This window comes from Procambarus clarkii, chromosome 23, assembly GCF_040958095.1.
Source record: "Procambarus clarkii isolate CNS0578487 chromosome 23, FALCON_Pclarkii_2.0, whole genome shotgun sequence".
Taxonomy (NCBI): Eukaryota; Metazoa; Arthropoda; class Malacostraca; order Decapoda; family Cambaridae; genus Procambarus; species Procambarus clarkii.
The window spans coordinates 41,312,908-41,327,515 of NC_091172.1; the positions used below are offsets into that span (position 1 = coordinate 41,312,908).

A 14,608-nucleotide genomic window follows, 5' to 3' on the forward strand; every position below is an offset into this window, starting at 1 on the left:
TTTCTTAGCCTATACTTAGACAAGAGACTCAACTTCCGCACCCATATACAACACATAACTAAAAAGGTTTCTAAAACAGTTGGTATACTGTTTAAGATCAGATATTATGTACCCTACTCTGCTCTCCTCTCACTCTATTATGCACTTATCTATCCCTATCATTCTTATGGCGTTTGTGCTTGGGGTTCAACCTCTGCAAACTACCTCAAGCCCATCATCATCCAGTAAAAATCTGCTATCAGGACAATAAATAACTCTACCTTCAGACAACACACAGCTCCCTTGTTCAAATCCTTAAACATGCTAAACAAATTCACTCCATACATTCTCCTGTGTAAATTACGTTTATAAAGCCCTTTTTCTAACTGCAAACCCTGTTCTGAAACTCTTCCTGGACAGATGTAATAGAACACATGGCCACGTCCCCACCAGACATAAATATCTCTTTGATATCCCCAGAGTCAAACTTAATCTATGTAAACACTCTATGTAAATAAAGGGACCTAGTCTATGGAACTCACTCCCTTATAATGATTTGAAAAGCTGTCCAACTTCTGCCATATTCAAAAATAAAACCAAAAAGTACCTGTAGTACTTTTTAAGTACGAGGGAGTAATGCGCAAAGCGTCCCTCACCTGTGACGTCACAGCGTCACCTGACGCCATATCAACACATCGGCCATTTTGTCGTCAGTTCAGTCATGGCGAGGACTAACCCTTCATGCAAACTGCACCTACTATCAAGAAGAAGAAGATTTTGTGTTCCACCGATAGTATTATCGTAAGTAAGCACTTATATTTTATATTTTATTAAATTAATTGATTCTATTTTTCTGTAATAAAGGTCCAAAGGGTTGTTAAGGAACAAGGGTGTAGCGATACCGACGCTCAGTGCGCTCAACTCACACCAAAGTATCACCTGTGTAGCTTCTGTAATTAGTGTTAATTAGTTATGCTATAAGATAATGAAGCGAGTATAAGATTAACTCGCTACAAGGGTACTGTGTTGGGAGGTGAGGGCTGTTACTGGTGTCTGTGGAGATGTGAGGACTTGTACCAACCACTATCACCACCAGTACCTTGTCTTGCATCCTGCTTAGTATTCCTATTGAGATATGAAGTATTATTGCATTCATATAATTATTCATTCATTGTCATTACTATTTTTATGGGCTATGTTCTGTTACCCTAATGCTTTTTACCCCTGGGCATGTCCATTTACTCTCCAGCCCTTCACAAGCCACTGCTGCACCCCCTCCATGCCCATACTTACTGTGCTTATTCTTACAGGACTGCACTGCATTATGTGGTGTTCACTGCCTGGACACCTTGATACATGCATTATAGGGTTCTGGTAGTTGTTCTACTCACCAAGCCCTTCCAAGGCTAGGCTTGACATGTGAGAGCTTGGTCTAACAGGCTGTTGCTTGGACAGGCCCCTCAGGCCCACATATCCACCACAGCCTTGTTTGTCCGGCACTTCAAAATCAAATGTTTATTTACGTAAGGTACATACATATTTTTAGGTAAGGTACTCTTTATTTGGGTAAATTTATCTTCGTAGTATTTAGCTTTGGCTCGTCTAATTATCTTGGATAGCAATAACGAGTAATTCTTTGAGAATTCTTTGGAGACAATTCCTAACCTATACTTCTCCCAACCTATACTTCTTCTCAAGGTCATCTTCACTTCTTGAAGATGTTCAGGTTTTCTCTTGAAGATGTCGACGGTTGTTCCAGCAATACTGTATTTCTTTTATTGCTGAAAACCTGTTTTCAGCCATAAAAAAATAATCCTGAATCCAGAAAAAAATCCCTTTTGTATCGTCTGGAAATTTTCAAATATTGCTGATCAAACCTGAGTCTAAATTATTTGTATATATTATGAATTACAGAGGTCCCAGGACAGGGTTTTTAGGCACTCCACTTACATTTTCCCACTCTGACTTAACCCCCATTTATACAAACTCAGTCTTATCTTTTAGCTAATAATTTATTGTACACACCATACTCAGCCTGTGTAGGGTAGTTTATTGTGCATGTGTAGTATATATATTTGTGTAGTATATTTGGTATATTTAATGCCTCTAACCTCTCCTCATAGTTCTTGTCCTTCAGTTCTGGGAGCCACTTAGTAGCATGTCTTTGCACCTTTTCCAGTTTGTTTATGTGCTTCTTAAGATATGGGCACCATACAACCGCTGCATATTCCAACTTTGGTCTAACAAAAGTCGTGAACAATTTCTTGAGTATTTCGCCATCCATGCATTTAAAAGCTCTGAATATTATCCTTTACCTGCAATTGGTTGTTGCTGTATTTATAGAATATGATTTGTTCTACTTTACATTTGTTTGTTCCTTTTTTTCAAAATTTCTTTCTGCCTCTCTCCTCACTGCCGTGTAGTTGTTTCTCTTTGTATTACTGGTATGTTTGGGGGTTTGGCCTCTTCGTATATTGATTCCATTTTTGTGTCTTTTGGTCTCTGTCCGTCTTGAAATTTCAGTTGAACAAATCCTGTTTCCTAGTTCTGCATCTTTGTTTTGGTATAAATGTTTTTGTTCCTTTATCATATATTTCACAAAATTGACATACTGTGCATTAATTCATCTCAATTACTTCCTTTCCTAACAGCAAGCCTTTCCAGTAAAATTCTTTGAATTCTTTTCTGACTTCTGGCCTAATGTTTGTTTTATCCTAGTGTGTATGATGCCTAGCGTGTGTCTGGTGCCTGTTGTGTTAAACCGAAGATAAATGCATAAGTATAGGTCAGTAATTTCTCCAGCTTTGAAAGGGGCTTTCATTATGCAGCAGTATTCCACTCTAGAGAGCACTAGCGTCTTGAAAACTATCATCATCGGTATAGCATCTCTAGTGTGAAAAGTTCTTATCTATCCTGTCATTTTTCTTGCAGTTGTGACGGCTACTTTATTGTGTTCTTTAAATGTAAGGCCTTCTGACATCAGTACACCCAAATCCTTTACGTTGCTTTTCCGTTCAATGTTATGATTTGACTGAGTTTTGTAAGTGGTTTCCGTTTTTATATTTTTTATTTTTTCCGTAGCGCATGAGCTGAAACTTATGTTCGTTAATCACCATGTTATTTTCTGTAGCCCATAGAAAGACCTGATTTACATCTGATTGGAGGTTTGCCGTGTCCTCTATGTTGCCTACTCTCGTGAAGATTCTAGTGTCATCTGCAAAGGATGATCAAGTACTATAGGTTGTGTCCTTGTCTATGTCCGATATGAGGATGAGAAAAAGTATTGGAGCAAGCACAGTACGCTTGGGGACTGAGCTCTTTACGGTTGATGGTCCAGATTTTATTTTGTTGACTACTACACATTGGGTTCTATTAGTCAGGAAGTTGTATATCCATCTGCCTATTTTTCCGGTAATTCCTTTTGAACGCATTTTATGTGCAATAACACAATGGTCACATTTGTCAAAGGCTTTTTTTTGTCAAAGCGTTTTGTTTGTCTTCCATGGCATCTAGTGCCATGTCAGAGTGGTCCAGCAACTGTGATAGGCAAGAGCGCCCTGTTCTGAAACCATGTTGTCTGGGGTTATGGAGATGCTGTGATTCCATGTATTTTGTGATCTTACTTCTTAGCATTCTCTCAAAGATTTTTATGATGTGCGATGTTAGTGCTATCGGTCTGTAGTTTTTTGCCTCTGCCTTATTTCCTCCTTTATGGGGCGGTGCTATCTCTGCTGTTTTTAGTATGTCAGGGACAATGCCAGTATCTTGGCTTTGTCTCCAAAGAATGTGAAGGGCCTGCGATAACGTTTTTTACAGTTCTTGATGAATATAGAGTTCCAAGAGTCAGGGCCTGGTGCAGAGTGCATAGGCATACTGTCTATGGCTTCTTCAAAATCCAGTGGGGATAGGATCACATCTGATTTATGATTTGATGTTGGTATCATATCCATGAAAAATTCATTTGGGTTATCAATCAGATGGATGGAGAGCTACACTCGTGGTGTCCCATTTTCCCAGCACTCTTTGTCATATAATGCTTTGAAACTTTTGACGGATTTGGCCTCCACCACCTTCTCACCTAACATGTTCCAACCGTTTACCATTCTGTTTGCAAAAGTGAATTGTCTTACATTTCTTCGGCATCTTTGTTTAGTTCGTTTAAATCTATAACCTCTTGTTCTTGAAATTCCAGGTCTCGGGAAATCTTCCCTATCAAGTTCATCAATTCCTGTTACTGTTTTGTACGTAGTGATCATATCTCCTCTTTTCCTTCTGTCTTCTAGTTTGGAATATTTAATGCCTCTAATGTCTCCTCATAAATCCTGCCCTTCAGTTTTGGTATGAATGTTTGTGTGCCTTCATCGTATATTTTGCAAAATATGGAATACATCTCATTTACTTTACTTTAAGAATATGGTTCGATCAATTAAAAACCCTCTTGTTCAAATTGCAAAGAGACTGAAAGAGATGCAGCATGCTCAATGGATTATATATTAGTGATTATTATTAGGATTATATATTAGTGAATCATATTAGTGATTCAATTATTATGGTCATAAAACAATAAACAAATAGTTTTGGTGTTATTACACTCTATTCACAGGTTATATATAAGTATCTGCATGTTTTGTTCACCATTACAAACCACTAAGTTGGTTTGATTTTTGTTGAGATTGTTATTTATGATAAGATTCCTTACGTTATCTGAGAATGAAGCTATGTCGGTATTGGGAAATCTATAGATGGCACTTATAGTCAAGGAGGATTTAAGGGATTTACTGGAGAACTTGGCAAAGGTATATTCACAATAGTCGTCTCTATTACTAATGAGACTATTGCAGATGAAGGTATCTTTGTAAGATATTGCTATGCCACCTCCTTTTTTTATTAGGCCTGCAGTTGTGAATGGCTTTATTATCAGCCAAGTTGTAGCATACAACATAGCATATATATGTATATGGCATACATATATATATATATATATATATATATATATATATATATATATATATATATATATATATATATATATATATATATATATATATATATATATATATAATTAGTTGATTTTATACCCGCATTAGGTCAGGTAATAATACAATGAAGGTGAAAACATGGGGGGATACATAAGGGATAAACATAGGGGCTGCAGAAGGCTTATTGGCCCATACGAGGCATCTATCTAAACACAAAGATTAATCCAGTGTAATTGGCCTGTTATGTTGTAACATAACATATATATATATATATATAATATATATATATATATATATATATATATATATATATATATATATATATATATATATATATATATATATATATGTCGTACCTAGTAGCCAGAATGCACTTCTCAGCCTACTATGCAACGCCCGATTTGCCTAATAAGCCAAGTTTTCCTGAATTAATATATTTACTATAATTTTTTTCTTATGAAATGATAAAGCAACCCTTTTCTCTATGTATGAGGTCAATTTTTTTTTATTGGAGTTAAAATTAACGTAGATATATGACCGAACCTAACCAACCCTACCTAACCTAACCTAACCTATATTTATAGGTAAGGTTAGGTTAGGTAGCCAAAAAAAGCTAGGTTAGGTTAGGTTAGGTAGGTTAGGTAGACGAAAAAACATTAATTCATGAAAACTTGGCTTATTAGGCAAATCGGGCCTTGAATAGTAGGCTGAGAAGTGCGTTCTGGCTATTAGGTACGACATATATATATATATATATATATATATATATATATGTTATGTTACAACATAACAGGCCAATTACACTGGATTAATCTTTGTGTTTAGATAGGAGATGCCTCGTATGGGCCAATAAGCCTTCTGCAGCCCCTATGTTTATCCCTTATGTATCCCCCCATGTTTTCACCTTCATTGTATTATCACCTGACCTAATGCGGGTTTAAAATCAACTAATATATATATATATATATATATGCGGAAAATCCACAGAGAAATATGAAATGAGGTGAACGTTTCGGCTTTGTTAAAGCCTTTGTCAACACCAGACTGACTGAGTCAGTCAGTCTGGTGTTGACAAAGGCTTTAACAAAGCCGAAACGTTCACCTCATTTCATATTTCTCTGTGGATTTTCCGCATAAAATGATCAGTGTTTTGTGATCGTCAATTGCATATATATATATATATTCAAAATTCGTCAGTGTACTACATTTTTGTTGTTGCTTTTAGGTGATGCTTTTAACCAGTGTACGTGGGTCTGATTGTGCAACCACAGTTCGAAGAATAATGAAGATATGAACAAACGGCCTGTGGTCACTATACAGTCTGGAAGGGCAAAAGAAGAAATTGGCATTTCTACAAAAACAAGAACTATATAATGTTATTTTAAGTAAGTAACCAAAAAATTAAATAATTTTTTTAAAGTTTAAAATTCACTTAAAAATGTAAATTTTAAGTTAAAAAATTTTAACCAAAAAACTTGATATTTTTCATATTTGGAACCATTCCATAATATTTTCCCAAGCATAAATGATTATATTTCTATCACTTGCTCTTAAGATTGTTTCATTTAATAGAGGTTGGGCATAATTGTTCTCTGCTGCTAATAGAACTGACTGACTTAGCTATAGGAAAATGTAAAATTAATTGGTTTATCCATTACAGTATTTTGCAGTTTATTTCATGATCCTGTGCTTAATACTTGCATAAATAGTAGATTACAAAATGCATTTTTATATCATTAGTATTGAATAATAATAATGCAAATAATTGACTTATAAATGATGTACAATTAATTGGTAGGTGATATTATATTATTAATATTTTTTCATTCTTGCAAAGCCTTAACAAAGTCATTAACATGTTAATATAAACTTGATCACCTTCCACTTATTTTCTCATGTGCTACCTACATGTACAAAACCTTATTCCTAAATGCATATTTTGTTCTGAAACTTGTCCTTTATATGTTGTGTATCACCATCTCTGGAGAGTTTTATCTGATTGATGTATAAATTACTTTTAATTTTACAGAATATTATTGTTATACTGAATTTATTATTATATAAATAACTTAATTTTACAGAATCATCTATCAACGCACATCCACAAGTTGAGGAGGAGGATGTGACCTTCCAGATGTCTGAAGTACTGAAACAGGCACCAAACAGGCCTGGTGGATCTAGGTACAAGGTAAAATAATTTAATTTTTTTTTTTTTTTTTTACTAATTGTCCGATATATATATATATATATATATATATATATATATATATATATATATATATATATATATATATATATATATATATATGTCGTACCTAATAGCCAGAACGCACTTCTCTGCCTACTATGCAAGGCCCGATTTGCCTAATAAGCCAAGTTTTCATGAATTAATTGTTTTTCGACTACCTAACCTACCTAACCAAACCTAACCTAACTTTTTCGGCTACTTAACCTAACCTAACCTATAAAGATAGGTTAGGTTAGGTAGGGTTGGTTAGGTTCGGTCATATATCTACGTTAATTTTAACTCAAATAAAAAAATATTGACCTCATACATAATGAAATGGGTAGCTTTATCATTTCATAAGAAAACAAATTGAGAAAATATAATAATTCAGGAAAACTTGGCTTATTAGGCAAATCGGGCCTTGCATAGTAGGCCGAGAAGTGCGTTCTGGCTACTAGGTACGACATATATATATATATATATATATATATATATATATAAATATATATATAATGTGTCGTACCTAGTAGCCAGAACGCACATCTCAGCCTACTATGCAAGGCCCGATTTGCCTAATAAGCCAAGTTTTCTTGAATTAATGTTTTTTCGACTACCTAACCTAACATTTTCAGCTACCTAACCTAACCTATAAAGATAGGTTAGGTTCGGTCATATATCTCTATTAATTTTAACTCCAATAAAAAAAGAATTGACCTCATACATAATGAAATGGATAGCTTTATCATTTCATAAGAAAAAAAATAGAGAAAATATATTAATTCATGAAAACTTGGCTTATTAGGCAAATCGGGCCTTGCATAGTAGGCTGAAAAGTGCGTTCTGGCGACTAGGTACGACACATATATATATATATATATATATATATATATATATATATATATATATATATATATATATATATATATATATATATATATATATATATATATATATATATAATATAATATGCAAACAAGCCTGAATGGTCCCCAGGACTATATACAACTGAAAACTCACACCCCAGAAGTGACTCGAACCCATACTCCCACAACTGGTATGTACAGGGACGCCTTAATCCGCTTGACCATCACGACCGGACATAAGGAAGTGATAGCCGAGGCTATTTGAACCACTTCCTCGCCGGCACTCGGATGGTAATCTTGGGCATAGCATTTTATCAAATCACCTCATTCTTAAGACGGATTAAGGCGTCCCTGTACATACCAGTTGTGGGAGTATGGGTTCGAGTCACTTCTGGGGTGTGAGTTTTCAGTTGTATATAGTCCTGGGGACCATTCAGGCTTGTTTGCATTTGTGTTCCTCACGTGTGCCCCAAAGAATGAGGTGATTTGATAAAATGCTATGCCCAAGATTACCATCCGAGTGCCGGCGGGGAAGTGGTTCAAATAGCCTCGGCTATCACTTCCTTATGTCCGGTCGTGATGGTCAAGCGGATTAAGGCGTCCCTGTACATACCAGTTGTGGGAGTATGGGTTCGAGTCACTTCTGGGGTGTGAGTTTTCAGTTGTATATAGTCCTGGGGACCATTCAGGCTTGTTTGCATTTGTGTTCCTCACGTGTGCCCCAAAGAATGAGGTGATTTGATAAAATGCTATGCCCAAGATTACCATCCGAGTGCCGGCGGGGAAGTGGTTCAAATAGCCTCGGCTATCACTTCCTTATGTCCGGTCGTGATGGTCAAGCGGATTAAGGCGTCCCTGTACATACCAGTTGTGGGAGTATGGGTTCGAGTCACTTCTGGGGTGTGAGTTTTCAGTTGTATATAGTCCTGGGGATCATTCAGGCTTGTTTGCATTTGTGTTCCTCACGTGTGCCCCAAAGAATGAGGTGATTTGATAAAATGCTATGCCCAAGATTACCATCCGAGTGCCGGCGGGGAAGTGGTTCAAATAGCCTCGGCTATCACTTCCTTATGTCCGGTCGTGATGGTCAAGCGGATTAAGGCGTCCCTGTACATACCAGTTGTGGGAGTATGGGTTCGAGTCACTTCTGGGGTGTGAGTTTTCAGTTATAATATAATATGTATGTGTGTGTGTGTGTGTAATTACCTAAGTGTAGTTAAAGGATGAGACCGTCTTCCCAGCACTCTTTGTCATATAACGCTTTGAAACTACTGACAGTCTTGGCCTCCACCACCTTCTCACCTAACTTGTTCCAACCGTCTACCACTCTATTTGCGAAAGTGAATTTTCTTATATTTCTTTAGCATCTGTGTTAAGCTAGTTTCAATCTATGACCTCCTGTTCTTGAAGTTCCAGGTCTCAGGAAATCTTCCCTGTCGATTTTATCAATTCCTGTTACTATTTTGTATGTAGTGATCATATCACCTCTTCTGTCTTTTAGTTTTGGCATATTTAATGCCTCTAACGTCTCCTCGTAGCTCTTGCCCTTCAGTTCTGGGAGCCACTTAGTAGCATGTCTTTGCACCTTTTCCAGTTTGTTGATGTGCTTCTTAAGATATGGGCCAACTTCTGTTGTTGGGCACCACACAGTCTATATATTTCGAGCTATTACATATATTTTGTTGTATTACTCATTCTTAATTAAATAAATATAATATTTTAATTCTCTTTTTGTACCCTATTTATTTGTAATTTACACATACATATATAGGATGTCCATTTCTATCTCAGATATGTCTTCTTTCTTTCTCTCCCTTTCTATTTCAGATATGAATTACAAAATTATTATACCCTAATTTACCCTAAACGCTTTAATGTAGGTAATTAAAAGATCATAAAAAAGTTTTTAGAAATGTTAATTATATACGTTCTAAGGTTGTATATAAAAGTTCTCAAAAAACCTTTTCTAAACGTAATTATAAACGTGCTGAAAACAATGAAATGTCGTTTTTAGGATGTTTTAAAAACATGAAAATGTTTGCTGGGGGCCCCCCCTCCACTGCGCGCGCAACTCTCATGGAGTGCTGCATAAATGTTTTTCTCCTTCCCAGAATTCCCCCGCTTATTTCAAATAATCAGTGGCCATTTCTTTAAAGATGTGGGAGAGCGTTGTAGCTGGATGAGGTCGAATTGTCTGCTGCCTACTCTGTGTCGAAGCTGTAGCGTCTTGGGTCGATTAGAACTGCCTACACCGAGTACTACATTCTTGACTGGAGATTGTACTGTTCGATATTGAAGATGAAGCCACCCAAAAGGTGGCACGGGCATGAATAGCTCGTAAGTGGTGGCCCTTTTTGAGCCATCACCAGTATCAATAGATGATACTGGAGATCTGTGGAGGTGCGACTGCACCCAGCGTGACTGTTCGATATTCATCAAATCGCTTACATATATGGTGATTACACCTCAGCTCCCTCCAACAAGGTAAGAAGAGTATTACCTGTAATTGGGGAAAGGATTGTAGCTTCTGTAATTAGTTATGCTATTAAAATAATGAGATAATGGAGCGAGTATAAGATTAACTCGCTACACCAACAGGGGCAACCATTTTGGAAACGCCACACAAGGGTTGACCCGATTGATACATGGGTCAGATTCCATTAAGGTTCAGAACACATCCACTATGGAAGAGCTGTTTCCTTCAAAAAGTATAATCGTGTGGCATTATGTTTAAAGAAACAATTCCAGGTACATTCTTTGATTCAAAAACATGAGAATAAATACAAGTGATAATTTTAAATGACTAGATATAAACAAAATTAAGAGGTTGGAAAAATGATATGGTGAACCAGACAAAAACATTGGAACGCTCAGGTGATGAGAGGGTAAACAACCGCCGCCATTTTAGCAGCACCACAGCCAGTGATGTCCAGCACGAGCATTAAGGGAAAACCTTGACACAAACTGCGCCTATCATAAAGAAGCACCACCATTGACCGCCAAGTGCTCACATCAAGTCTAACTCTAAGAAACAACACTGAAGCCTTGACGCTTCTCCCAACATCCGGGGGAGAAAACCTTCACACAAACTGCACCTGTCATAAAGAAGATGAAGACTCACCAGTGTCCACAGTGTCCGAAGGTATTCACCAGTCATCAAGATGTGAAGCGTCACATGTTAGTACATTCAGGTGACAAACCTTATGAGTGTCCAGAGTGTGGGAAGAGATTCAGTCTACGTCAACATATGACGACTCATATGTTAGTGCATTCAGGTGACAAACCTCATGAGTGTCCAGAGTGTGGGAAGAGATTCAGTCAGCGTCAACATATGACGACTCATATGTTAGTGCATTCAGGTGACAAACCTCATGAGTGTCCAGAGTGTGGGAAGAGATTCAGTCTACGTCAACATATGACGACTCATATGTTAGTGCATTCAGGTGACAAACCTCATGAGTGTCCAGAGTGTGGGAAGAGATTCAGTCAGCGTGGAAGTATGAAGAGGCACAGGATGGTGCATTCGGATGAGAGACCTTTTCAATGTGCTGAGTGTGGCAAAAAATTTAGAGTATGTGAAAATATAACAAGCCACATGTTAGTGCATTCAGGTGACAAACCTCATGAGTGTCCAGAGTGTGGGAAGAGATTCAGTCTACGTCAACATATGACGACTCATATGTTAGTGCATTCAGGTGACAAACCTCATGAGTGTCCAGAGTGTGGGAAGAGATTTAGTCGGCATGGACATATGAAGACTCACAGGATGGTGCATTCGGATGCGAGACCTTTTCAATGTGCTGAGTGTGGGAAAAAATTTAGAGAACGTGGAACTATAATAAGGCACATGTTAGTGCATTCAGGTGACAAACCTCACGAGTGTCCAGAGTGTGGGAAGAGATTCAGTCGTCTTGGAAGTATGAAGACTCACAGGATGGTGCATGCGGATGAGAGACCTTTTCAATGTGACGAGTGTGGCAAAAAATTTAGAGAACGTAGAAATATAATAAGGCACATGTTAGTGCATTCAGGTGACAAACCTCATGAATGTCCAGAGTGTGGGAAGAAATTCAGTCTACGTCGCAGAATGACGACTCACATGTTAGTGCATTCAGGTGATAAACCTCATGAGTGTCCAGAGTGTGGGAAGAAATTCAGTCTACGTCGCAGTATGACGACTCACATGTTAGTGCATTCAGGTGATAAACCTCATGAGTGTCCAGAGTGTGGGAAGAGATTCAGTCGTCTTGGTGATATGAAGAGGCACAAAATGACACATGCAGATAATAAGCTAAACACATAGACTGTGGAAGGTAATTAAGAGAATGTTGAAGGATAATGAGGCACATACAGGTATTTTAACTTAACTTTAATCTAACAGTGTGTGTGCTATCACAATGTCAGTTGGATGTTCTTCAAAGGTAATTCTATTTTGTTTGAGAAATACACTTCACCATGAAAGGTAAAGATCAAGATATCTTATTATATTGTTTTTTTATAAAAGTTAGATGACCAAGCTAGAACTAGAGAAGCTGTCACTATAGGAAAATTCAAAATTGCTTATAAGTATAGAAATATCTCTTTAGTTTAGCAAAGATAAATCAAAGCTTTAAATGTTTTTCTTCATATTTATGTAAATAATAATGTGCTTTCTGTTTTTGTTCTCTGTGAAAATTTATTTAAAATGTAATATACTCTGTAGCTAAGTTATGGACATTATTGTTGTAATATTATTTAGCATTGGTGCTGGTGAAGAAGACAGTCTGAGACGTACTTAAGATGAGACCATTTGATTGATAGGGAATTGTAGGTTAATCAAGGAATTTTCTCATCAGATTCATATGCAAACTGATGTCTATTTTATATTTTTTGTTTAGGCATATTTATGAATAATACTCTTGATTATAAATATTTCACTAAACAGTTTATTGAAGGCAGATTGGCATTTATAACTGTCAGTCAAGTTAATATGAAATTTAAATTTATATTACTCTAGAAATTTACATCACTCTAAATTTACCAGAAATTTATATTACTCTAGGTTAACTTTATCAGTTATGCTGTAATTGTCTTGGAATAATATTTTACTTGATTTACCTGAGGGCTACTAACCCTAGTGGCCTCGATAAAAACGGGAAGCTGGCAGCTTTTTGAAGATTCCCTTCCCCCCCCCCCTCCCCAATTTTCCTTGATTTTTTCCAGGTATATTTTGAAATTCAGCAGATTTTGGCAGTTATGGCGTTGGTGGGTAGTCGGTTCCATCGATCAATAACCCTGTGGGTGAAAAAGCCTGTTTCAAAATTATATTAGCTTGATTAGCAATAATATTATCCTGATTCGTATAATCCTCTGTCAATTATATTATCCAAACTGGCAATTATATTAAGATGATTGTGAATTACATAAACCTTACTGGCAATTATTCTGCACATTCTCTCATGTGTATTATACATATATAAAACGCTGCACTGTAATGCCAATCCTGACCTCAAAAGCTTCATAGAAGGTTGTAACAGAACCCATAAGCACCACACCAGAAATAAATACAGTTTTGATATTCCTAGAGTACGACTTAATCAAACTAGAAATGCTCTACAAATTAAGGGACCCAGAATGTGGAATGACCTTCCCAACCATGTTAAAGACTGTACCTCTCTCAACCAGTTTAAGATAAAAACGAAGCTATACCTAATAAATTCCCTGTAACCTACCTTACCCCTCTATTGTCAACCAATGTCTGTTTTTTTTTTCTTAAATGACGCTGTTTTTCGACCGAATTGTATTTGTGCTGCTTTTTCTGCCATGTTCCCCCCTTTTATCTCTTTTTTTTATTTGTTCTCAACTCATTTTATTCTTCATGCTCAATTAGTATTAAGCTTTAGTCATTTAAGTTTTTCATGCCCGAAACGCTTTGCCTAATAGTGGCTTTAGGCATTGTATGTACTAGCCCTAACTATAAATCCATCACTCTTTGTATAATCTCTTTTATGTATGTACCTTACCTAAATAAACATTTTGATTTTGATCTTTTTTTTATTTGATTATATTAGCATGACTGTCAATTTATATCAAACAGATATTTATTTATGTATAAAGCTTGTCATTTAAGTTTATCAGATATTTTAATTATATCAGATTATATCAGATTATCAGATTATATCAGATTATATCAGATTATCAGATTATATCAGATTATATCAGATTATATTATTATATCAGATTTAATTATTATCAGATTAAGTTTAACAGATATTTATTTATGTATAAAGCTTGTCATTTAAGTTTATCATGCCCAAAACGCTTTGCGTAATAGTGGCTTTAGGCATTGTATGTACTAGCTCTACCTATAAGTCAACCAATCTTTGTAAAAATGTATTGTATGTATGTACCTTACCTAAATAAACATTTTATTTTATTTTATTTTTATTTTAAGCGAAAAGTCCAAAACTGGTGTCCGAAATGGCAAAAAAATTAGTGTTGTCAATGTAAGGATATTATTATTATATTATTATTATTATGTTGTGGTGCTCGTGGGTTCTATTACATCTATCAGTGGAGAG

The 14,608-nt window shown here is 36.1% G+C and overlaps 1 protein-coding gene across 6 annotated transcripts; it reads left to right on the forward strand.

The window, feature by feature from the left end:
- Positions 1-623: 623 nt before the first annotated feature.
- Positions 624-14,463, forward strand: LOC138367914 (zinc finger protein 708-like). Of its 6 annotated transcripts, none has more exons than XM_069330191.1 (5): positions 624-780; positions 1,290-1,525; positions 6,184-6,343; positions 7,040-7,146; positions 10,205-14,463. In XM_069330191.1, the coding sequence occupies exon 5, from the start codon at positions 11,158-11,160 to the stop codon at positions 12,349-12,351; it is 1,194 nt and encodes a 397-aa protein (XP_069186292.1). In that variant the 5' UTR covers positions 624-780; positions 1,290-1,525; positions 6,184-6,343; positions 7,040-7,146; positions 10,205-11,157; the 3' UTR covers positions 12,352-14,463. The 6 variants fall into 6 exon arrangements, with proteins under 6 accessions (XP_069186292.1, XP_069186293.1, XP_069186294.1 ...); XM_069330192.1 differs by having other exon boundaries at positions 1,290-1,507; XM_069330193.1 differs by lacking the exon at positions 6,184-6,343.
- The last annotated feature ends 145 nt before the right edge of the window (positions 14,464-14,608 follow it).

Bases quoted from the DNA above. Each gene is read 5' to 3' on its own strand.
- LOC138367914 (XM_069330191.1), top strand. From the start codon at position 11,158: ATGAAGACTCACCAGTGTCCACAGTGTCCGAAGGTATTCACCAGTCAT.